We start from the raw sequence: 26,199 nt of genomic DNA, 5'->3' as shown, positions 1-26,199 counted from the left end.
ATGCTGCTTGGCCTGCTGTGTTCATCCAGCTCTACACCTTGTTATCTGTACTTTGGTATGTTAATTTTTTTTAAAAATCTGAAAGCTCTTTTGAATGGCAAAAGACTGAAATGTTGAAGTTCAGAGGGTCTTGAGTGTCCTTAGACCATTAGGCATACGAGCAGAAGTTAGACCAGTCAGCCCATTGAATCTGCTCTGTCATTCAATCATGGCTGATAAGTTTCTCAATCCCACTCTCCCACTTTCTCCCTGTAACCTTGATCCCATTGACAATCAAGAACCTATCTCAGTCTTAAATGTACTCAATGACCTGGCCTCCACAGCCTTCTGTGGCAGTGAATTCCATAGATTCACCATTCTCTGGCTAAGGGAGTTTCTCCTTATCTCTGTTCAAAAAGATCTGCCCTTTACCCTAAGGCTGTGCCCTCGTGTCCTAGTCTCTCCTACCAATGGAAACATCTTCCCAACATCCACCCTGTCCAGGCCTTTCGGTATTCTGTAAGTTACAATTAGATCCCCCCCCTCATTCTTCTAAACTCTGAGTGTAGACCCAGAGTCCTCAAACTTTCCTCATATGTTAAGCTTTTCATTCCTGGGACCATTCTCGTGAATCTCCTCTGAACCCGCTCCAGGGCTAGTATATCTTGCCTAACATATTGGGGCCCAAAACTGTGCACAATACTCCAAATGTGGCCTGACCAGAGCCTAATAAAGCCTCAGAAGTACATCCCTGCTTTTATATTCAAGTCCTTTCGAAATAAGTGCCAAAGTTGCGTTTGCCTTCCTGACTACTGACTCAACCTGCAAACTAACCTTGAGAGAATCCTGGACTAGAACTCCCAAGTCTCTTTGCACTTCAGACTTCTGAATTTTCTCCCCATTTAGAAAATAGTCCATACTTCTACCCTTCTTACCAGAATGCCCTCAGTTCCTTCATCTAGATCATTAATGTATAAAGTGAAAAGTTGTGGTCCCAACACTGACCCTTGTGGAACACCACTTGTCACTGGCTGTCATACTGAGAAAGGCCTTTTTAACCCCACTGTCTGCTTTGTGCCAGACGGTCAATCTTCTGTCCATGCTAGTATCTTGCCTCTAACACCATGGGCCCTTATCTTACTCAGCAGCCTCCTGTGCGGTACCTTGTCAAAAACCTTCTTGAAGTCCAGGTAGATAACATCCATTGGCTCTCCTTGGTTTAACCTGCTTGTTATTTCCTTAAAGAATTCAAACAGATTTGTCAAGCATGACCTTGTCTTGATGAAGCCGTGCTGACTTTGCCTATTTTACCATGCACTTCCAAGTGTTCAGAAATCTCATCCTTCACAATGAACTCTAAAATCTTAATCCACGACCGAGGTTAGGCTAATTGGCCTATAATTTTCAGTCTTTTGCCTTACTGCCTTTTTAAACAGGGTTGTCACGTTAGCAATTTTCCAGTCCTCTGGGACCCTCCCTAACTGTAACGATTCCTGAAGGATCACCACTAATGCCTCCATTATCTCTTCAGCTATCTCCTTAAGAACTCTGGGGCATAGTCCGTCTGGTCCTGGTGATTTATCCACCTACGGGCCATTCATTTTTTCTAGCACCTTTTCTTTGGTGATGGCCACCATCCTCAGCTCTGTCCCCTGACACTCTTGAATTTTTGGGATATTACTCATGACTTCCACTGTGAAGACTGACACAAAGTAATTATTCTGTTCCTCAGCCATTTCCTTGTTCCCCACTATGATCTTTCCAGCGTCATTTTCCAGCAGTCCAGTGTCCACTTTGGCCTCTCTTTTGATCTTTATATATCTAAAAAAACTCTTACAGTCTTCCTTTATATTACTGGATAGCTTACCCTCATATTTAATCTTCTCCCTCCTTATTTTTTTTTTGTTGCCCTCTGTTGGTCTTTGTAAGCTTCCCAATCTTCTAGTTTCCCACTGCCCTTCACCACATTATATGCTTTCCCTTTTGCTTTAATGCTATCCCTGACTTCCCTAGTCAGCCAAGGTTGCCTCATTGTCCCTGTACCATTTTTCTAGGGATGAATTTTTACTATGTCTCCTGAACTACTACTAGAAGTGTCTGCCTTGTACATGAATTAGAGTTAACATGTAGGTTTGGCAAACATTATGGAAGATAAATGGTATGTCTATTCCAAAGGCATTTGAGTGTAAAAGTACAAATGCCTTTGTACAGTTGTACAGGGAATTTGGTGAGGCCACTTTGGTATGTGGCTTTGGTTTCCTTATACAAGGTGTGCAGAAAACATTCACCAGACGAGTTTGGATGAGGGGATTGTTTGGTGAAGAGAGATTTGAGTAGTGTATACATATATGTCTTGGAATTTAAAGGTATGAGAATTGGCCTAATTAAAACAAATTATATTCTTAAAGTGATTAATAGGTAATGAAAAATTGTTTTGTTAACTTAGGGATCTTAGAATATGGAGTGACTGTCTCCAATTCAGGCGTTAGTCTATTTGTGATGAGGAGACATTTGTGAGTTATTGTAAGTAGTTGTGAATCTTTGAAATTTTCTGCCTGAGAATGATATGAATGTTCAGTTGTTGAGTATTTTTTTTAATAAAAATATTGTCTAGTGGACATGGACATTCTAACTTGAGTTAAAATAATGATTGTGTTGAATGACAGAGCAGGTTCGAAGGGCCAAATAGCCTACACCAGGTCCTCATTGTGAGAGGTTACAACCTGAAATTTTAACTTTGCCTCTCTGCAATTGTTGCTGGAGCTGTGGTACATTTCCAACATTGTCTATGTTTGGGCTGAATTTGCATTTTTTCCCCAAATTACGTCAAGTTTTTATTTTTTTTCTCGGAGAGATTTTTGCCGTGAGATCTAGTAAGTTCTCACACTGTATCTTACCAAATTCACCTTTCACTACATACCTTATCTCTTCAGCATACCTTTTATGTCTATTTCTAGTTCCATCTGTTCCCAGAACAATTCAGCACTCAGTAACTATCTGCCTAAAGGCCGTTGTGCACCCAGGCAAGTGTTGACAATCCAGTACTGCTCCTCGCGAGCAACATCTTGGCATGGTGGCCATGAAGCCATGCAACCCACGGCACATAGTGAAATGGCTGACACACCATTGCATGTGCAACCATATTCTCTCACCCTTACATATAACATAGAACAGTACAGGCCCTTCGGTCCATGATGTTGTGCCGACCTTTTATCCTACTAAGATCAAACTACCCTGCATAACCTACGTTACATTATCATCCATGTGCCTATCCAAGAGTCGCTTAAAAGTCTCTATATTATCTGACTCCACTACCACTGCCGGCAGCGCATTCCACACGCCCACCACTCTCTGTGTAAAGAACCTACCTCTGACATCTCCCCTATACCTTCCTCCAATCACTTTAAAATTATGCCCCCTTGTAATAGTTATTTCTGCCCTGTGAAAAAGTCTCAGGCTATCCGCTGTATCTATGCCTCATTATCTTGTACACCTCTATCAAGTCACCTCTCATCCTTCATCGCCCCAATGAAAAAAGCCCCAGCTCCCTCATAAGACCTGCCCTCCAGTCCAGGCAGCATCCTCGTAAATCTCCTCTGCACCTTCTCTAAAGCTTCCACATCCTTCCTTTAATGAGGCGACCAGAACTGAACACAATATACCAAGTGTGGTCTAAGCAGGGTTGTATAGAGCTGCAGCGTAACCTCGCGGCTCTTAAACTCCATTCCCCTGCCAATGAAAGCCAAAACACCTTCTTTACAACCCTATCAACTTGGGTAGCAACTTTGAGGGATCTATGGACGTGGACCCCGAGATCCCTCTGTTCTTCAACTCTGCTAAGAATCCTGCCATTAACCTTGTATTCTGCATTCAAATTCGACCTTCCAAAATGAATCACTTCACACTTTTCTGGGTTGAATTCTAACTGCCCAGCTCTACATCCTGTCAATGTCCCGTTGCAGCCTACAGCAGCCCCCCACGCTATCCACAACTCCATCAACCTTCATGTCATCAGCAAACTTACTAATCCACCCTTCCACTTCCTCATCCAAGTCATTTGTAAAGACCACAAAGAGCAGAGGTCCCAGAACAGATCCCTGCGGAACACCACTCGTCACTGAGCTACAGGCTGAATACGTTCCATCTACTACCACCCTGTGTCTTCTATTGGACAGCCAGTTTTGTATCCAGACAGCCAAATTTCCCTGAATCCCATGCCTTCTTACTTTCTGAATGAGCCTACCATGGGGAACTTTTGCAAATGCTTTGCTAAAATCCATATACACCACAGCCACAGCTCTGCCTTCATCAATGTGTTTTGTCACATCCTCAAAGAATTCAATAAGGCTTGTGAGGCATGACCTGCCCCTCTCAAAGCCATGCTGACTATTTCTAATCAAACTGTGCTTTTCCGAATAATTATAAATACTATCTCTCAGAATCCTCTCCAATAATTTGCCCACCATAGAAGTAGGAACTGACTGGTCTGTAATTTCCAGGATTATCCCTATTCCCTTTCTTGAACAAGGGAAAGACATTTTCCACCCTCCAAACGTTTTCTGTTGCAGTTTACCCACTATGCCACACTCTTCACCTGTCTGTAGCTACATTGCGTCTGAACAACCTGTAAGTCAGTGTTATGCTGTCCCTAGTGCCTCCTGTTGACCTACAGCTTGTCATTGTCCAGTAGGCGAACATCACATATATGTAAGCAATCAGGAAAGTCCAAATATCCGCTTTTATTTACAGAAAGCAAAAGAGAACACAAATAAAACTAAGAAGTTGAAATTTGCCCCAACAATGCAAACCAGATTTTGGCATCATGACCAATGAATATTTTGCCAGACACGGTTGTCTGCTGCACCCAGCTCTTTTTTATTGGACGTGGGTGTCAATTAAGTTCTGTCTTGCCTGTACCTGGGTCTGCCATGGATCATGACAGCTTCCTCCTCAGAAGACTGCTCCCATTCCCCATTTCTTTTGCATTCAGCACATCACTTCATTTTTTGCTCTAATTGTGCAGCGCATAGCATGACAGGATGATGCAGCACACGCTGTGTGCTCTACACTGGATGACACCACAGATGAGTCCACGTAATGGATCCACGTCTTCAGCAGCCCTATTCTCTGCTCCACCACTGACTATATTGAAGCATGAAGCACACTCAGCATCAGCAAGGATTGCACAGTGGTGTTATGAGCCATGGTTTCATTTGGTATCCCTTGTGCCCCAGTAACCAGCCTTGTAAGACACCTGGAAATGAATGTTCCAGAATGTATGAGTTGCGGCCGTAGCCAGGGTAGAAGGCACACACCCCCAGGAAGTAGTAACAGTGATCACAGATCACCTGAACATTAATTGAATGGAACTCCCCTCTATTGTTAATTCTGCAGAACTACATACTTGTGCACCTTGGTAACGAGCAACATGGCACAATCATCCAGCCACATTCATGCTCAGCATGTGCAGCAGTTTGGTGAAGGGTTGTGCTGGTTGAGTGACCACCCAATACAGTAAGAAGGGAATTTCTGTAATACTTCAACATCCTACACACCCTGAACTGACATCAATTTCTCAACTTCACACTGTGTTCTGTGTAGACCATCTTTACACTGATGTAAAAGATAACAAAATGATGTGTAGTTCATGCAGGATCCCCGGAAATTAGATGAATAATCGTTCCCTTTCAACCATCATTAGTCTTTTGTACTGTCATCGCTGTTAACTTCCACATTGTTGAAATGCCCAAGTTCGTGAATCGCACATGATTTGTGGTTCTAGGATCCCCGACCAACAGCAACCACACCCCAACCCCTCGACTATAAGTTGTAGCCCCTACCAGTTCCCAACATGGCCATTTGATTACATTAAAATGCAGTAAATTTGCCACATAAGCAGCTGGTGCATGATGCAGGTGTTGCATTAACCTCTCCGTGTGATGTTGATCCAGAATGACTGCTTTCCCCCTGCCCAGCTAAATCCTTAGTGATAAGCACAACAAACAGTCTGCTGAATTTCTGTACAAAAAAGCACCTCAGTGCAGCAGCAGTGATGGTGTGTTGGTGCTTCAGCCAGACAGTAACAGACATAATATGGCAGGGCAATGCAAGGCATGGATACTCAAATCATGTAGGTAGGTGCTGTGTAAGTGAGTACAAGCAGGCAACCCTGAAATGAGGTCTGCTGCAGTCTGTGAGATGGGTGCCTGACGTTGTGTGTGAAGTGTACCTGCTGCAACCTTTCAATATGCCTTGTAATATAAGTCTGTGCTTCCAAACCGGGTTTCCAGTGTATCCAAGATACACTGATGATTGTGTTGGGTTGGCAGATGCCACTGTCCCTGACACGGTCTGTGCAGCTGGTGTTTGTGGATCTTGAAATCCAGTTCGACTGAATGCAGTGCGGAGCTCTTTCGGAGTTGATGCTGCTAGGTACCTGCTTTGATTTCTATGTCGAGGTTTCTCAATGTCTAGCTTGTTTGGCGAGTTTGGTAAGATAGAAAGCTGTACATGAGTAAGGTGAGTTGAGCTGTCAGTGAAGCATTTTACAGCTTATTATCCCCCTTGCAAACATAAGCAAAGAACAACAGTCGGCCAGTGTGCCCTTCAAGTGTGCTCTGACATTCAATAAGATCATGGGCAGCATGGTGTCTCAGTGGTTAGCCTTACAGCGCCAGGGACCTGTGTTCAATTTTGACCTCGGGTGACTGGCTGTGTGGAGTTTGCGCGTTCTACCCCTGTCTGCACGGGTTTCCTCCGGTTGCTCCGGTTTCCTCCCACAGTCCAAAGGTGTGCAGGTTAGGTGGCTATGCTAAATTGCCTCCAGTGTCCAGGGATGTGTAGGCTAGATGGGTTAGCCATGGGATATGTGGGATTATAGAGGTGGGGGGGCAAGGGAAGATGGGTATGGGTGGGATGGTCTTTGAAGGGTCAATGTGACCCAGTGGGCCAAATGGCCTGCTTCCACTCTAGGAATTCCATGATCATGGCTGATCTGGTTTTAATCTCAATTTTACATTCTTGCAGACTTTTGATAATATTTTGTCCCCTTGGTAATCAGGAATCTATCTATCTCTGCCTTAAACATATTTAAATATACTGCATTCACTGCCTTTGGAGGAAGGGAATTCCAAAGACCTACAACTCTCCAAGAGATTTTCTTTCCTTCACCTCTGTTTTAAATGGGTGACCTCTAATTTTCAGACTGTGCCCTGTAGTTCTGGATTCTCCCTGAAGTGGAAACATTCTTTCCATATTCACCTGGTTGAGTCACCTCAGGATCTCATATGTTTCACTTGTGTAATTTCTGACCCTTCTAAATTCCAGAAGTTACAATTCTAGCCTGTCTAGTCTTTCTTCATGGGGCAATCTGCTCTTTCCAGCCTTTAGTACAGTTAACTTATTCTGAACTGCTTCCAATGCATTATGGTGCCCGGTGCTGTACACAGTACTCCAGATGCAGTTTCACCTTAATTGGCAATTGCCCCTGCTGACTGAGAAACCCACAACGGCACTTGTGAAAAGCATAAAAGATGGCACAAATGGCTCAGTGTCAAGATCATCCTTGCTAGGATTCTCATTTGCTTCTCCCACACATCTCACCACAGCTCATGTTGCTCAGACTCCTATAAGTTCCACCCTTTATTTCAGATTTCCAGAATGGGCCAATTTTGCTTTTGTTCTTAACCCTCTTTGCTTCCAAAGTTATATCTTAGTCGAGTATTTCATTTATATATTTTTCTAGAGAAAAGAAAAAAAAAGTTGGATGTTGCTGAATTATAATCTGTGTTAAGTGTTCATGCATAACTAAAACCCATTGTGCACAGTTTAGCTTTCGCATTAGTATTGAAAATGCTATGGTAGGTTTTATACATGGACGCCTTTTTTTATTCATTCATGAGATGAGGGTGCCACTGGCTAGTCTAGCATTTATTGCCCATCCTTAATTTGTCCAGAGGGCACTTAAGAGTTGACCACATTGCTGTGGGTCAGAATCACATGTAGGCCATACTAGGAAAGGATGGCAGCTTCTTTCCCCAAATGACATCAGTGAACCAAATGGATTCGTAATCATCATTAGACTCTTAATTCCAGATTTACATTGAATTCAAATTCCACCATCTGGCCATTGTGGATTCGAACGCAGGTCCCCAGAACATGACCTAGGTCTCTGGATTAACAGTCCAGTGATTAAAACCACTAGGTTATTGCACCCCCCCCCCTCCAAAAGTATCACATTGGGTACTCCAGCCTCTTCTCAAACCGGACTATTCTTGTGGCTCTATGATGGGAGAGCTAATTCATAAAATGTACTCTTTGTGCTTCAATTTATCTCTTCTCCAACCTCACTGAACCATTCCCCCTGCCACTTCAGTCATTTTTATAAAAATGTTTAAATTCGCTTTTGGTCATATTTCCCAAACTTTCTTCCACTATTTCTTAGCCTCACTTTGTGAAGTATTTAAGGGTATGTTATATTAAAGATGAAAATTACTTACTAGTTTTAAGGATTCCATGTTTGTTTTTTTTTATTTTTTCATTTCCTTGAATCATATAAAGTTTTCGAGAAGTCTTGTAGCTTGTGTTGTGGATGAGGTTGTAGACATGCTCGCTGAGCCAGCAGGTTTGGTTGCAAATGTTTTGTCAGCCTGCTAGTAACATTGTCAGTGCACCTCTGGTGAAACATTGGTGTTCTGTCGCGCTTGTTATTTATATGCCTCAGTTTGGGGTGTTTGGTACCACTTCCGGTTCTGTATCTCAGTGGGTTGTACATAGTTCAACTGGACAACACATCCCTAATCGCATAAGCAACACACAGACATCCTAGGGAATTCCTGGAGGCCTGGTATTCTAACCGGAACTCTATCAACAAATACAATGAATCAGACCCTCTGTACAAACCCCTGAGAAACAGAACCGTAAGTGCTACCAAACACCCCAACAAACTGAGACATAAACATAACAAGCGGGACATACCAGTGCTTCACCGGAGATGCACTGAAAATGTTACCTAGCAGGGTGACGAAACGTTTGCAGCCAAACCCACTGGCTCGGTGAGCATGTCTACAACCTTGTCTCTTATATTTTTGAATGTCCTTCTTGGAGAAGCGTCCATTCTGATCTCCTGCATGTAAGTGAGTATCTGTGTAGCTTCTTTAATTTGGTCAATCAAAATTTGTAGTAGTATTGGTGTTGCATATTTTCCATTTGTTCTCTGCATCTTTCCTCTGTGGTATCAGAAAAAACATAACAGTTGCCAGAAAATAAGTGATGATCCAAGGTCAAAGACATGTTTAGTAATTTTCTGTTATTTACAGAACTTATTACAGAGTAATTCCAGTGCACTTTTTTTTAGGGTATATGAGTTCAGGAGTTCATTATAACCCCTGTGAAAAAAGACATGGTGGACCAGAAGATGCAGACAGGTGAGGTATTTCTGTGATTAAGATGCTTTATTTAGTTTCTAAGTAGAAAGCTGAGTAGATTAATTTGTTCTTCAGATATTTAAAGTTTAAACATAAATGTATAGGCCACCCATGTTTATAAGTAGTTTTTATAAATTATTTTGTAACTTTGAGTAAAATTCTTAATCTTCAAACAGTTCATAGAGTCATAGAATCAGCACGGAAACAGATCCTTTGGTCTAACTCGTCCACGCCAACCAGATATCTTAAGATAATCTAGTCTCATTTGCCAGCATTTGGCCCAGATCCCTCCATACTCTTCCTGTTCATGTACCCATCCAGATGCCTTTTAAATGTTGTACTTTTACCCGCCTCCACCACCATCTCTGGCAGCTTGTTCCATACATGCACCAACCTGTGAATGAATAAGTTGTCCCTCAGGTGTGTTTTAAATCTTTCCCCTCTCATACCCTCTAAGTTTGGACCACTCTCTGGGAAAAAGGCTATTCACCCTATCCACACCCCTCATGAGTTTAAAATCCTCCATAATGTCACCCCTCAGCCTACGACATTCCAGGGGAGAAAAGCCTATAGCACAAACCTTCCAACCTCGGCAACATCCTTGTCAATCCTTTCTGAACCTTTTCAAGTTTAAGAATATATTTCCTATAGGAGGCAGACCAGAACTGAACGCAGAATCTAAAAGTGGTATCACCAATGTCCTGTACAGCCACAATGTGACTTCCCAACTTCTATTGTCAGTACATTGACCAATGAAGGTAAGCGTGCCATATGCCTCCTTTACCAGCATGTCTGCCTGCAACTCCACTTTCAAGGAACTATGCACCTGTATCTCTAGGTCTCTTTGTTTGGCAACACTTACCTTCATCTTCAAACAGTGTAATAGTTATGCAGACTAACAGTTGATCAGAGCTTTTTAGAATTTCATATCCTAAGAAAGGTAATTTTTTCGATTTGTGTTCAGTATCCAAACTTTATGGTATGCAAAAATAGTTCTAAGTTTTTAAAGTGGCAATTTGAATGGAATTTCATGGTAAGAAGCAGAATTTCCATTAAAAGTTCAGTTAGCTGTTCTGCTCAAAGTTATCATTCATATTTCAGCTCCAAATTTTATTTTATGTATTGGTAGATGGTATAAACCCTTTTCCTACTACATTCAGAAAATTGTGGATCTCAACAAAAGTGACTGGTGTTTATGAAGCAATATTGAAGAAAGAACTTGCATTACATAGCACTTTTTTATATTTATGATATTTCAAAGCAATCCTCAGATAGTCTAGCACTGTTGAAGTGTAGTCTCTGTTGCTAAACAGATCAGTCTGACAGCCCTTTTGCATACAGCTATTTTGGAAAACCTTAATTGAGGTAAAAGAACATGTATTTTTTTTGGCAATGTTGGATGAGTGATGAATGTTGAAGGAGACCACCCTTCTCTCAATTCTATTCTGGGATCAGCATAAACAAGTTGGCCTTCCATTGATTTGATTTAGGTGCTAAACAGAAGTGATTTTTAGCTTACTTATCCTGAATGGAATAGCAAACTGTGAAAATGGTGAGTATCGCCCATTTCTGTTGTCTTTCTTTAAATGCTAAGTTAAATACTGTGTTCAATCAATTAAAGTGCTTGGCAGAAACTGGCACGGCCCTCTTTAATGGATTGAAGTCAGTCCTACAATATTGAGAACTTACAAAATTGTTGCTGACAAAGACCTAGAAAAATGGACAACGAGGTACCATTACAAAGACAAACTCAATATCCGATTCTGGCCTGAAGATTGCAGCTTGAAATTTTTAAACTCATTGTGTGATTTTTGAGGTGAATGAAGGGAAAAATATCTTTTAATAATTTAGTGTTTAAACTTATCTAGAGTTCCTTCCATATTACAGATTTCGTCTGCTCACTTCCTCTAACAATAGCATAATACACTTTAGTTCTGTTCCAGTTTGGAATCCAGATGGCTAGACCTTAATCATTAAAGGTCACATAAATTTTAAATGCTGCAAACCAAATTAATGGTCGTCCTGAAAAGCTAGTAGGGTCATTCAAACTCCATATTACAGACTCCACATGTCTCACACGCCCAATTTCTTCAGACACGTGTTTCTTTGCCTCAGTTATTTGTAATTTATGTATATTATTTCCCCTTCACCAGGTATCATTCCATTCATAGGGGCAACAGGAAAAGTGGGATATCACTTATACTGATAAGGGTTAGCCTGAAAGTTACTTGCAAAATGCCAGGTAATGATTATCTCCAGCAAGACAAATGCCATTAGAATTAGTGAGCCACCTATTGTCAATATCCATGGGGTATCATAATGAGAAAATGAACCAGACCAACTATATAAGTACAATGACTGTGACCAGGTTAGAAGCTGGGAGTTATACGCCAAGTAATTCACTCCCTGATTTCCTAGAGCTTGTCTACCATTTACAAGGCAGGAGTAAGGAGTAGGAAGGAATAGTTACCACTTGGCTGGATGAGTGCAGCTCCAACAACACTTGAGCAAGCCCTTTGCTTGATTGACACCCAGCCACCAACTTAAACTGTCGCATCTTTTGCCATTGATGCATAGTAGCAGCAAGATGCACAGTGGCTGCTCATCAAGTGTCCTCAGACAGCACATTCCAAACCTGCACCCTCAACCATCCTACAAGATCAAGGGTTGCAGAAGCAAGGAAATACAACCCACTTACAGGTTTACTTTCTGGCCACACCATTCTAACTTGGAACTATATTGCTGATCCTTCATCATTGCAGGATTGAAGTCTTAGAACTTCTTTCCTAACAGCAATATCTGTGTTATGCCCACCTAATCACAGGAAATTAGCGATAGGTAACAAAGTGACATCTACTTCTCAAAAAAGATTAAAAAGGTTTGCACGTTTAAATTAATTTGTTGTACATTACAAAGAAAATTAAATGATGAAGTGGCGCCAGTTAACAAGCAGACACCTTGCTCTGATGAGTTTCCACCCTTGCCTGAATAAGTGGTTTTTTTTGCTGTGCCATTAATATTTAGGGCACCCTACTCTATATGGATGATGGTTGTGACATCAAGTGTTCGAACCATGATGTTGCTACTCCCCTTTGCATGGTGTTAGAGTGGAAATGTGTAAGATGTGAGAAGATAATGCTGCTGTTATTTGATGTGATTTGATGCAATGGATGAGGTAATTGATTTGGAACCGAGGTGCCCTTGTGATCCATGTGTTGAAATTTGTTGAGGCAGAATTTGGAAAGCATGCTCATCACTTGAGAGGTAAAGAGTTCCCCTTATTGTACCTGCTTTTATGAAATAATTTGAAGTTTTTTTATACCTTGGACCTAGGCTCTGGGGATTCTGATACTGGGACTGACTGTCTCGTCACTTCTGTTCCAAAGTTCTTCATGTTTAATGCTTCTTGGACAAATTAAGTTCTGAAGGATTGTGGAACGTTGATGTATTTTAAATTTTGTGGAAAAGCTCAGACTTATTTCATGAGAAGAAGTAATTGAAAGGTCACTGTGGACTTTGGATTTGCTGCAGAACTTTGTTTGAACATTGTCTTAATAGAGAGTGCTTTGATATCTGTAGATACTTGGGGCATCGGAAGCCTTTGAGGAAGGGCTGCCCACCTGATCCTACCTATCTTTTGAAAAGATTGTTGATTTTGGGTGAAACCTTTGTTCTTCTTGAAGAATAATTGCAGGAACTTCTCAGTATTGTGTTTTCTGAGAAAGCTGTGTCTACCAAGACTCTCAATACAATCATGCATGATAAGTAATTTGACCATATGTACCAGAACATCAGAGTGACAGCCTTTAAAACATTCTACGCTTTATCTTGTTTACTTGCTGCTTGGCCTGCTGTGTTCATCCAGCCCTGCACCTTGTTGTCTCGGATTCTCCAGCATCTGCAGTTCCTACTATCTCTCACTCATCAGAAAGTGTTTGTTTTAAGTGAACTGCAGAGAAAAATCCATTTTCTTCCTTCGTGAAGTGTGAATTTGTGTGATTGGCATCATTTCGAGGGATAAATATTAGACTTCCATGTTTCTGACCGAGTCTATGAACCAATTATTGTATTTTTCTTGGAAAGGTTTTGTTTTGATAGTAAACAATTGTGTTTATTAAAGAAACTTGGTTGATGGATCTTTTTAATTAAAACCTGACATAAATATGGTATTTAACTGGCTATCTCAACAACGAAGTTGTGACTCATGGTGTAGTGGTACTAGAGCGACAATGCATCCCTCCAGCTTTGGTTTTGACACCTGTGTGTCTAGATATGCAATGTATTAATCCTGGTGTCTTCTTGGTATTTCCCTTCTCTTGTTCTGAAATTCACCTGCTTAAAACAATATAACATGAAATTTAAAAACAAATAATTGAACTTCCTTTAAGAAAAAGAAGTAAATTCCTCCTTGCATTGGCCCTGGCTGAAAATTACAATGCAGCAATGAGCTAGTGCCTGATCCTCAATGTTATTGGATGAGCAAAGAATCAAGACACAGTCTTCTTCCACATTAAAATGATGAATGGTTACAAACCTAAAGTATTATGTTTCTCTCTGCACAGTTTATGCCTAACCTGCTTAGTCCAACTTTTTAAAAAATTTTATCTCTGATTTCAGTATCTGCATAATCTGCTTTTATATTAAAAAACTCTTTGTTTGTTTGTTTCACTAAATAGTTTAGGGACATGCATTGCATGCCTGTAGTACAGGCTAGGTGAACCATTATTTAAACACTGCCCTTTATTGCTTACATTGGCTCCCTGCCTTGCAGTGGGCTGAATTGAATTGAAAACCATCTTCCTCATCCATCAGTTCCTGAACACCTTCACTGATATTCAAAGTGCTGTGTAAATGCATTGTCATTGTAGTTTCTTGTCTCTTCTTGAAAAAAATACATCTAATTTTAAAGCTTCTTTAATTCTTTATAGACATGTTGGTGACCTGGGTAACGTTGAAGCCAATGATGATGGTGTTGCTAAGTTTGAAATGCATGATCGACTTCTTCGCTTGGCAGGAAATTATTCAATAATTGGACGCACTTTGGTGGTAAATATTGTATCCTGCAATCTCAATTGTTTTATAGCTATGCCGAACCAGTGGTTGTTGTAATGAAAATCAAAGCATAATATTTTGCACATTTGATTCTATGAATTTACTTTCATGCCATTATGCCTTCCTTTCATCGCATAGTCTAGGACAGTTATCCATCTCAGTAGTTGCTATCTGTCGTCACCTTTTTAGTTTGACTTCAACCTTGACCAGCCACACACTTTTTTTACCTGGTCCCCTGAGTGTGAAAACTTGCCTTACAATAGGGTCTAGGCCCGAAACGTCAGCCTCTCTGCTCCTATGATGCTGCTTGGCCTGCTGTGTTCATCCAGCCCTGCACCTTGTTGTCTCTGTTTACAATAGGGATGCTGTGCTAGCCAATCATCAGAATCAATTTGAAAGCTAAATATGGTTTTTGCACACTTTTGCTGAAAATGTATTTGCTCAGAGCCTTTTTACTCAGAATGAATAGCTTGGAATGCCAAACAAAGCTTGATATTTGTATTACATAACTAAATAGCTATTTAAAGATCAGATACAGTGTGTTTGGCTCACTTTTGTATCCTGTTCTTTCCTCCCTTGTATTTATTCAACTTCCCCTTAAACGGATCTGTAATGTTTTCTTCAACGATTCTTTATAGTAGTGAGTTCCATGTTTCAGCCAATCTGGATGAAAAGTAGAATTTCCTTAATTTCCTATTGAATTTATTAGTAAGTGTCTTGCGTTTATGGTTTCTTCTTTTGTTCTCACTCACAAGTGAAAACATCTTCTCTGTGCTTATTCTTAAAGATTACTCTTTTGTTTTCTTTTTGCTCGATTCCCAGCCATTTTTAGAGATAGGTGTAACCTGTCCATTCTGGTATCACTATAATAAACCATTCTGCCACTTCTTCAGTACCAAGAACTATTTTCAGAACTCCAAATTTGATCTAAGTAATGTTTTATTTTCTGCTATAAGTTTTATTCCTGTACAAATGAACCTTGATGCTTTATTTACTTTTCAGTGGCATTATGAACCGACGTTACTTCTTCCGTCTTTTAATCCCACCTCTTGTCATGTATTTGCTATCTCCTTTGACCTTTGATCTGACACTGAAAAACAATGGACTGTTTTATTCCAATATGTTCACACCACAGATTTGAGTGCAGCATGACTCTGAACTCTTCTATGGCTTTTGTTTCCATTCTCACTTGGCCAGCATTCTCTTTGTCCTCAATGAACCATTTGCCTGTCGCGAGTACTGTGTTGTGGATCCAACCAGGGATCAGGCTGTTTTGGATCTCATGATGTGTAGTGAAGCAGGTTTAATAAATGATGTAAAAGTAAAAAATCCCCAGGGAAACGGTGACGTAACATGGTTGATTTTAGCAATCAGTTTGAGGGGTAGGAACTTGGATCAGAAACAACTATGCCAAGATTAAATAAGAGTAATTACAAAGAAATGAGGTCAACAGCAGATGGTGACTTGTTAAATTCGAAACTGCCATTGAATGTGGACGGTAAATATAGATTATCTTCTGTTTGAGATGGCAGTTACTCATCATTTGTATGGCACAAGCATTATTCGCCACTTACAAACAATGGGTAACAGTCAAAGCTTGACTGTTGTCTCGGTCTTCTGCATGTAAACATGGATTGTTTTGGCATCTGAGGAATCATGAATGGTACTGAAGACTGTGCAATTAGAAATGAATGTTTACACTTCTGACCATGTGTTGGAAGAAAGCTCACTGATGAAGCAGCTGATGATGGTTGAACGTTAAACCCTGAGGAGATCCTGCAGCATGTCAGTTTGGATCCAAGCAAGTCATTATAACAAGTTATAAGATTGGATACGAATTTATTAACTATTCAGTCTTACTGATCCTTCCTTGCACATGTCCACTGTTCACTGTGAATTAATCAGTGAACAAAATCATATGCGAAACTACTTGCTTTTTTAACTGCTATTTTCTCTTTATTTGTATGTCTCCAAGTTTTAATTTAATCATTGAACAATCAATTTTTAATTCACTCATTGGACATGGACATTGCTGGCTGGTCAGCATTTTATCCCCCATCCCTAGTTGTCCTTGAGAAGGTGGTGGAGAACTGCTGCAGCCCATATGCTTCAGGTTGACCCACAATGCCTTTAGGGAGGGAATTCCAGCATTTGACCCAGCGATTTATATTTCCAAGTAAGGACAGTGAATGGCTTGGAGGGGATCTTGTAGATGGCAGCGTTGTTATGGATCAGACCATACTCCCTTCAAATATATCAAGGAGATAGCCTAGACCCTAACCTTTTCTTATTTAAAGGCAAGTGTACGGTGCTGTGTTCCTGATGTAACCCGATTGATTACGCTACTTAGCTTTAAGCCAAACACACTTTATTCTTACCCTAGAGTCAAAATACAAACAAAAGAAAGAAGAATTGGTCTAATTTTAACTCTATTGAAAAACTTAACAAATTGACAGATTATTTAACTACTAAACAGCAACTGTTCCACACACCCTTGGCAAAGGCAAATTCAGCGAAACATTGGCTCACATGCAGTTCTGGCAGCAGGAAGAGAACTCCCAGCTTTTAGTTGTAACAGAGAGAAGAATAACAGATTCCACAACCGGCTTCGAGAGCCCAGCAGTTGCTGTAAGCGAAACTAAAATCATGATTCTGTGGAAACCTGCCTCCATCCGTTCATGCTTAAACGCACCTCTTAAAGCTGTAGTATCATCAATGTTCCCATGTGTCTGTTACCCTTGTCCTTCTAGATAGAAGTGGTTGTGGGTTTGGGAGGTGCTGTCAAGGCATCTTTTGATGAATTTCTGCAGTGCATCTTGTAGATGGAACACACTGTTACTGACTATTGGTGATGGAAGGAATGGATGCTTGTGGTGTGGTGCCAATCAACAGGCTGCATTGTCCTAGATGGGGTCAAGCTTCTTAGGTTGAGAATTAATGAAAAGTAAACAATTTTTTTCCCACTGTGTATCTGATGTCCAAATTTTGTTCCTGATTGATTTTATTACATTTTTTCATATTGTAAATACGATATCTTTTTCTGTATTTTTGATTTACGACTAAAACGGGAAAAGAACATTTTTAAAAGCCAAGGAATGCTGCAGTTCTTTTTAAAGCAAGTAACTTGATACTTGTGAATGCTGTTCGAGCAGCAGGGAAGGTGTAGTTGCAGTTGAGCTGGAGCCAGCAGGTTATGTAAGAAAGGAACTGTGTTTAATAACAATTAACAGATTAGTCTGTGGACTAGTATCCTGTTCTTGATGACAGGCCTTCTGCCTGCCACTGGCTGCTCCCATTCCACTCTGGGCCGATGGCCGCCGTCCCTGCTGCACTCCAAGCTGCCGGCTGTCATCCCTACTACGGGCTGCTCGCTGCTGCCCCCACTCCGCTCCAGGCCGCTGGCCTTCCCCACTATGCTCTGGGGCTACTGATAGAAGAAGAAAAAGACAGAAGAGTGAAACAACATTCTACATAGTAAAATCAACATGGCATAGTTTATCAACAAAATTATTATGACACGTTCAGTCGTCAAGACACCCAAACAAAACTTGATTTTTTTTTCACCTTAATACCTCCTCATCGCAGATTGCCAGTAACCTCTTAGTGGAAACATCTTTTCTGTAAACCAGTATGACAACTGGTGACTTGCATGACCCACTTTATTTTGGAAGTCTCATCTTTCTGACATTTCCTTTATGCTAACAAGGTCATTCCTCAACCTTTGCTCAATGACACACTTTGTCGAATGAATAGTTTCCCACCGAGAACAGTTATCCAGGCAAACTTTTCTTATTTGCCCCATATAAGATTTCCTTTAGAATATTGTATAAACCCCTTGTAGTTACAGTTCCTTCTACAATCTGAGGAATTGTGAATACTCCTGAATATTGTGCAAACATCATTGTCACCTCTAAATTAATGGAGGGAAGGTCATTAAAACCACTGAAGATGGCTGGGCTTCACTCACTGCCTTGAGGACCTCTTGCAGTGATGTCCTCTAACTGCAATGATTCCCTTCCCACAAGCACAACCATCTTCCTTTGTGGTAGATTTGATTCCAACTAGCAGAGAGTTTTTCTAATTCCCATTGCCTCCAGTAATCTTTGCTACAGTTTCTTAAGCCTCGCTCAGTAGAATAGTGAGTGTCAAAGGCACTCGCTTTCCGTTCCATTGTTAGTTCAGCTCTCTTGTCCATGTTTGGACCAATACTGTGATGAGATTAGGAGCTGAGTGGGCCTGGTTGGAGAACCCAAACTGGGTGAATCAGCAGAATATTGTTAAGTAAGTGCTATCAGTGACAAACTGCAGCATTTTTTTGATTGAGAGAGTAAACTGATGGGGCAGTAATTGGCTGTGTCAGATTTCCGTTTTGTGGGTAGGGCATACATGGTCAATTTTTGACATGAATGGGTAGAGACCAGCATTTTAACTGTGTACGAAACCAGTTCAGTCAAGGAGGTGGCTAGCTTTAGTTGTCACTCTTGTATTTTTGCTGAAAAGTTGTTTGGGCTCAGTGCATTTGCAATATTCAGCATCTTCAGTCCTTTCATGATATCAAATGGAGTCAATCAGATTGGTTGAAGATTGGCATCTGTGATGCTTGGAACCTCAGCAGCAGACCAAGAAGGATCATTTACTCAGTACTTCTGGCTGAAGCTGGCCCATTTGGGACCTGTGGCAGTGCAGTCATTCTCCTGGCATTTGGGGCTGGTGGCAGCAGCAGCAAAGCTCCTCCAGTGATCGGGGTCAGTGGCTCTGGTGGCAATGAACCCTGCAAGATGGCAGCACCAGCAAGGCAACATGTGCAGCTGAAAGAGGACTTGAGGCTGGGCGACAGCCTGGCCTGGCAGCGGAACCCGGGACTCTTGGTTTGGGGGAGTGGTGAGTGTGGGTTCAGTGGTGTCAGCAAAGTGGGCCCAGCAGCGAAGGCATGACACTTAAAGTAGGGCGAATCCTATGTTAGTGAGTACGAGGCAGGGGGCAGCGAGGCAGTGGAGGTCCCCCTTTGGAGTAGATGTCGGCATGGACTGGGTCAGTAAGACTGGTATTCTGAAATTTTTATTTCTTTATTTTTCTGATTTACTCCTATGATCCATTATGCTGGACTGTTTATTTCTTTACCTTCCTAACTTTCTTTTTTGTTTCCTAAGAATTTGATCGAAGTTTCTGTGCCTAGATAATTTTGTACCTAAGGTGGCACTGTAATGTGGCAACTGGTAACTTTTCACTGTACTCATTTGAGTACGTGTAACAATAAAGCTAATTCAATTCAATTTATTCAGATAGTTGCACATGCTTCTGCCTTATTGCTTGTAAAACCGTCTCAGCAGCCATAAGGAAATCTGGAGAGTCAGTTAAGTAAGAAATTAAAGACTTGAGAAAGGAATGATATTTCTTTGGGATTCGACTACCTGAGAAATAGGTTGAAACTTTGTCTTTCTGTTTATGCTAAGATCTTTCTAAATGAGTGTGTTTGTGCATGAATATATGAATTCTGTATACTAGTTTTCTCTTTTGTGTAATAAACTTGTGTTCCTTTATTAAAGAATATTAGCACACTCCTGTTAAAATTATTGAACTCTATATTGAGTCTGGAGGGCTGTAGGGTCCCCAAGTGGAAAATGAGGTGTTTTTTTCTAGCTTGCTTTGAGCTTCACTGGCAGCAAGCCAGAGACAGACATGTTGGTCAAGGAACAGGGTGGTGAGTTAAAGTGGCAGGCAACGGGTAGTTCATGGCTTTTTTGCGAGCAGAACGTAGATGTTCTGCAAAGTGGTTACCTAGTCAACACTTCATTTCCCCGATGTAGAGAAGACCACATTGTGAGCAGTGAATGCAGTAGGCTAGATTCTGGGAAGTGCAGGTGAAGTGTTGCTTCACCTGGAAGGTATGTTTGGGTCCTCGGATACTGAGGAGGGAGGAGGTAAATGAGAACGTGTTGCACCTTTGCTGGTTAGAGGGAAAGATGCTGTAGGGCTGTGGGGTTGGTGTGAACGAAGTGTGGACCAGGGTGTCCCGGAGGGAATGGTTCCTGTGGAAGGCAGATAAGGGAGTGGTGGCATTTTGCTGGAGGTGGCAGAATTAGCACCTAATTACTTCTGGATATGGATGCTGGTGGGATGATAGATAAGACAAGGGAACCCTATCGCTGTTGCGGGTGGGAAGAGAAGGGGCGAGGGCAGAAGTGCGGGAGATGGGTCGGATCCGGTTAAGGGCCCTGTCGACCACGGAGCTGGGAAAAACTCGGTTGAGGAAGAAAGTGGACATTTCGGAGGCTCACTTATCGAAGTTGGCCTCATCTGAACATATATGACGGAGAGAATGGGATGGAGTCTTTACAGAAAGTGGGGTGTGAGGATGTATAGTCCAGGTAGCTGTGGGAGTCAGTGGATTTGTAGTGGATATTAGTGGCCAGTCTGTCCCCAGAAATGGAAACAGAAATGTCGAGGAAGGGAAGGGAGGAGTCAGAGATAGACCAGGTGAAAGTGAGGGAAGGGTGGAAATTGGAGGCGAAATTGATGAAGTTTTCCAATGCCGGATGAGAGAGGGAAGCAGCACCGATGATATCATCGATGTATCGGAGAAAGAGTTATGGGTGGGGGCCGGAATAGGACTGGAACAAGGAATGTTCCACATACCCCACGACGAGGCAGGCATAACTAGGGCCCATGCGGGTAACCATGGCCACCCCTCTTACCTGAAGAAAATGGGAGGAGTTAAAAGAGAAGTTGTTGAGGATGAGGACGAGCTCGGCCAAGCGGAGGAGGGTGGTGGTGGGTGGGGATGGTTCAGATCTTTGCTCCAGGAAGAAGCGGAGAGCCCTACGACCCTTCTGGTGGGGAATGGACGTGTAAAGGGATTGCACGTCCATGGTAAAGAGGAGGCGGCTGGAACCGGCAAACTGGAAGTTTTGAAACCGGCGTCAGGCATCAGAGGAATCATGGATGTACGTGGGCAGGGAAATGGACCAGTGGATAGAAGATTGAGTCAAGGTAGGAAGAGATGAGTTCTGTGGGGCAGGAGCAGGCTGAAACAGTGGGTCTGCCCAGACAGTCCTGTTTGTGGATTTTTGGGAGGAGTTCCAGCGAAGCTCAACAGAAAAACAACACCTCATTTTCTGCTTGGGGAGCCAACAGCCCTCCGGACTCAATATCGAGTTCAATAATTTTAACGCCTAAAATCTCCCATGTCCCAGCCCCCTACCTCACACAGCAGACCTTGTTACCACATAGCCTGCCATTACACACTACTTATTATTAGTCACTATATAGTCCCCATTAACATCTATTCACCCTCCCAGCCATCGTTATCAACTCTTTGTCTATCCAACTGCTCTTCTCTCTCTTTGGGCTCTATCCTATCGTTTACTCCCTACCCCATCCCCCTCCCCTATTTTCTGCATATAAACTGACATTTTCCCAGCCACCATCAGTTCTGAGGAAGGGTCACCAGACCCGAAACGCTAACTCTGTTTTTTCCCTTCACAGATGCTGCCAGACCTGCTACCTTTTCCAGCAACTTTGTTTTTGTTCCTGATATACAGCATCAACAGTTCTTTTGGTTTTTATTAAAGTCTTGTTGATGATCTAAAAATATTTTTGAATACTGTGTTCATTTTCATTGGAGCAACTGCATGTGAAACATTGCTATTTGGATATTGAGTTATTAACTTTTTCTTTCTCAAAGGTTACAGAGAATGAAGATGACCTGGGTAAAGGTGAAAATGATGAAAGTGCTGCAACAGGAAATGCTGGAAAAGGTTTAGCCTGGGGTATAATTGGAATAGCTAACAAATAAAAGAAACAGTAGCACAAAAATGAAATTAGGAATAACCTGTAGTGTGCTGAATAATAAAACAAAGTAGGCTTCAGTATAAGTGAGAGTTTTACACAGTATTTGAAAATGCCCTTTATGAAGATCCCGTTACATTATGTATCTTTGTTCTTTGCAGTAAAATTTTATGTCACTCTGATAACTTTTAGTATTTGACTATTTCAATCAAAAGTCAAATTTGGATATTAATATTCAGTCAGTTTTGATATTTATCATTTCTGCTTTACTTATGTGAGCTTCAAATAGTTGTCAATTCTGGTCAGATGTGAAAAACAATGTTTGTAATTTTCTTGAGTTTTAACTTACAGGGTTCAATAAAACTTAAACAATCTATGTTCTTGACACATTAAATTTGTTGTAAAAATGGTCAAGCCTGAAATTGCTCAACTCAGTGCAATACTGTAATAATTTCTGATGGCGTTTGTGGCTGTTCAAGAATTATTAAAATAAAAAGGAAAAATCTAAAGCTAAGGACAAACTATAAAACTTGCATTTTAATTACGGATTCAGAAAACAAAAGCCAGAGGCAGATTTTCATTCCAAGTAGGCTTAATGTAGCTATCCCACAGAATGTGCCATCTTGTCATCCTAATATGACACCAATACATTTGGGTTTGTGAGTTACAGCCAGTGTTTAAGCACTAAGTCACCCAACTGGGAATGGGAATTGGGGGAACCTTTGCTGATTGGAATCATATCTGCTGTACAATAAGTTTGTTGTTGGAGCTCATTTTAGCTGTCGGACATGTCTGCTGGAGGTCTTCAGAGTAGTTATTTTCCTAATCAATCTGTTCTGAGATGTTATGACACATCTCTGGAACAGGTGGGATTTGAATCTGAGCCTCCTGGCTCAGAGCTAGGGACAATACCACTGCACCAGAAGAGCCCTAGTTCCTCAGGCGAGTGTCCTAAACCCAACCATCTTCAGCTGCTTCATCAATCACTTTCCATCCAGAGTAAGGTCAGAAGTGGGGATGTTTGTCGATGATTGCACAATGTTCACACCATTTGAAACTCCTCAGTTACTAAAGCAGTTCATGTTCAACTGCAGCAGTATCTGGCTTATGCTGAAAAATAGGAAGAAACCTTCATACCACACAGTGCCAGATAATGACCACCTGCGGTAAGAGACAATCTGACCATCACCCCTTGACATTCATTGTTAACGTCACTGAAACCACTGAATGACAGTGGTTGTAAGAGCAGGTGAGGGGCTAGGAACCCTGCAGCAAGTAAGTCATGTCCTGACTTTCCAAAGCCTGTACACCATCTACAAGGCAAAAGTCAGGCCTCTGATGGAGTACTCCCCACTGGCCTCCAACAACATGGAAGAAGCTTGACACCATCCAGGACATAGCGGCATGCTTGATTGGCACTACGTCCACAAATATCCACCACTGACGCTCAGTCACAGAAAGTATGTACAATCCACAAGCTACCCTGCAGAGATTTGCCAAAGATCCTTGTCAGCACCTATCAAACCCACAACCACTTCCATCTCGAAGGACAAGGGCTGCAGATTCATGGCAACATTACCACTTTTAAGTTCCTGTTTGGAACATTTAGTGAAGGGTCTAAAAATTGAACTTGATACATGGCACACTTTAATTCATTCTTAAACAAAGTGGCTGAGGAATCTTGGTAACAGTTTTCTGAAGTACTATCGGAAGCAAGACTTTTGAGAGTCTGAGGAGTCTGGTACAACCAGAGAAACCAAATGAGAAGACATTTCAAGAGCTATGATGATGGCTTAATAGTTCAGTTTTTACAAGTGGGTGCAGCATGAAGGAAAGTCCACCATCCTATTCGAGTCCACCTTAACGAGATTTGCAGAACATTGCCTTGTGGAACTGTTTGGTTGGCGGCATCCACATGAGGCCATCCAAAGGAAGCTATTAATAAGGAGACACCTGGATATCATGCAGATTTCTAAATTGCTACTTCAATGGAATTGCTCACCAGCAAATCAACCAAGTTGTTTGATGATGCCTGGGTGCATCAAGTAGTGGAAACTCGGCAGGTTGCAGTACCAACTGTAAAGTGCCACCTTTTTGGCAAGAGTGGCCCCAAGGAATCAGCATGTTGGGCTCAAGAAGCCCAGTGCTGCAAGTGTAAGCAAGTGTGTCATATTGCCCAAAATTGCCAGGTACAACTCAACCAAGAGAAGAGGTGCCTGAAGGAGATGCATCATAGGGCAAGGCGTAAGGCACATACCATCAGTGAGGGAATCAGCTAGGTCTGTGGGTGAAGCCAAAGACCCAGAGTCACTGGAGTTCTGGTTAAACATACTCTCGATACAGGGTGAAGCTGATTTTTTTTCTGGTTTCTCCCCAAAGTAGACGGGAAGACTGCAAAAATGGAAGTGGATAGGGGTGCAGTGGTGTCCCTGATTGCTGAATCAGTATACAGGGAGAAGGGCACTACCATTGAAGCTGGCAAAGATTACAATACAGATGTACATGGAACAAGTGGTGCTACTGTAGGGCTGTGCACTGGTGAAAGGGATCAGTGTGAGGCATTGCCACTTTAAACTGTAAAGGTGAATATCAGCATTATTTGGATGGTCCTGGTTACAAAATTAAAGTTGAACTGGGGCATGGTTAATACATTGGCAAAGTCAAACATGAGTTTGCAGAAGATCCTGGACAAGTACTGAGATGTCTCCAAAGGAACCCTGAGGGAAATGAAGGGTTTCAAAACTAAATTACAGTTGAAGCTGGAGGCATGTCCTAGGAGTCCTTATGGGTAAAGAATATAAAGACAGGGAAAACAAAGATTCTGAAGATCAGAAGTCCTGATCACCAGGTTAAGTTGCTTCTTTACAGTTCCTTTGATTTTTAGCAATGATGACATGCTCTTTTTGTCTTTTTACAAGAATAGAAGAGAGATATTTTCAGTTTGCCAGCTCTGGAGGGCTCTGGCTGTGCTGCATTTACAGCTTTGTAGCAAACTCCTGATGAACTAACCCGAGCACTGTCATCAGGCAATTTTTAAAATTTCTTGAACCATTCAGTTTTAACAATGGATTGATCTCACTGCTCCAAAAGCAAAATTGTATTTTGCAGTGAAAAATTGTAAAACTCTCCTGCCAGTTCAACTACATGGCAGTCTGACATCCATTCCAGTTTATAGGGTAAAGACCATATCTTTTTATTTTTCTGTAATTTTGAGTGTGTACTGAAATGGGAAAAGGACTTCAAGGAATGTGGAAAGTGTTGCTGCAATTTTTTTAAAAGCGAGTTACATGACACTCATTGTAGTGTTTACACTTGCTCAGTTAGGGAATGGAAGGATGTCCAGTTGCGGATGAGCTGTAGTCAAGGGGTGTGTACAAATTGGTATTTGGCTGACATCAAATTGCTGATTTGTCTGGGGAATGGTGACTGATTGTCGACGACAAAGGCCTCCCACCTGCCAACATCTGCAGATGAACAACATGGGAGTGTGAATGTTTGGCAGACGTCATCAACCTTCAGCAGGGAAAGAGCCATTAAGTTCCCTGCAGTTAAAAACACCTCAACCTGAAGAAAGCTGCTGTATTTCCATTATCAGTTATAAGATATGGTTTTAACCAGTATGTCAGAGACATATTGGTTAAGTGTGAACCAGTCACTCAGTGCCTCCTGCAAGGAAGTCAGTGTATCTGGAGAAAGATCGGAGCAACAGAGATCTTCATAATCCTAAAGGTTCATCTCAGCGAACCCTGTGAACACGCACCATTGAATTACTTTCCAGTCATTCCTGCTGTTTTTGTGACTCTATGGGTGTAGGGCGAGTTCTAACTATGGATGTTCTCCATAATAAATAGTAATACTTGTTAAGTACAGGCACCTGGTTAGTGCTTTGTCAACTAGGGTCTAAAAGACAGGCAAATTGGGGAATTTTTCACACTTCTGGAAACATTGTTATTTT

The 26,199-nt window shown here is 41.6% G+C and overlaps 1 protein-coding gene across 10 annotated transcripts in view; it reads left to right on the top strand.

Moving 5' to 3' along the window:
• Window positions 1-22,761, top strand: part of LOC109911775 (superoxide dismutase [Cu-Zn]-like) — a 39,859-nt gene extending 17,098 nt beyond the window's left edge. For all 10 annotated transcript variants that reach the window (XM_048603210.1, XM_048603209.1, XM_048603205.1 and 7 more), the window contains 3 exons: window positions 9,335-9,404; window positions 14,333-14,450; window positions 22,141-22,761. In XM_048603210.1, the coding sequence (XP_048459167.1) occupies window positions 9,335-9,404; window positions 14,333-14,450; window positions 22,141-22,251 (299 nt within the window). In that variant the 3' untranslated portion in view covers window positions 22,252-22,761. The remainder of the gene's footprint in view (window positions 1-9,334; window positions 9,405-14,332; window positions 14,451-22,140) is intronic.
• Window positions 22,762-26,199: the final 3,438 nt, after the last annotated feature.

Source organism: Rhincodon typus, chromosome 11 (genome assembly GCF_021869965.1).
Source record: "Rhincodon typus isolate 14 chromosome 11, sRhiTyp1.1, whole genome shotgun sequence".
Taxonomy (NCBI): domain Eukaryota; kingdom Metazoa; phylum Chordata; class Chondrichthyes; order Orectolobiformes; family Rhincodontidae; genus Rhincodon; species Rhincodon typus.
The sequence above is the reverse complement of the archived record's forward strand: the minus strand, read 5'-3'. Positions and strand labels throughout refer to the sequence as shown.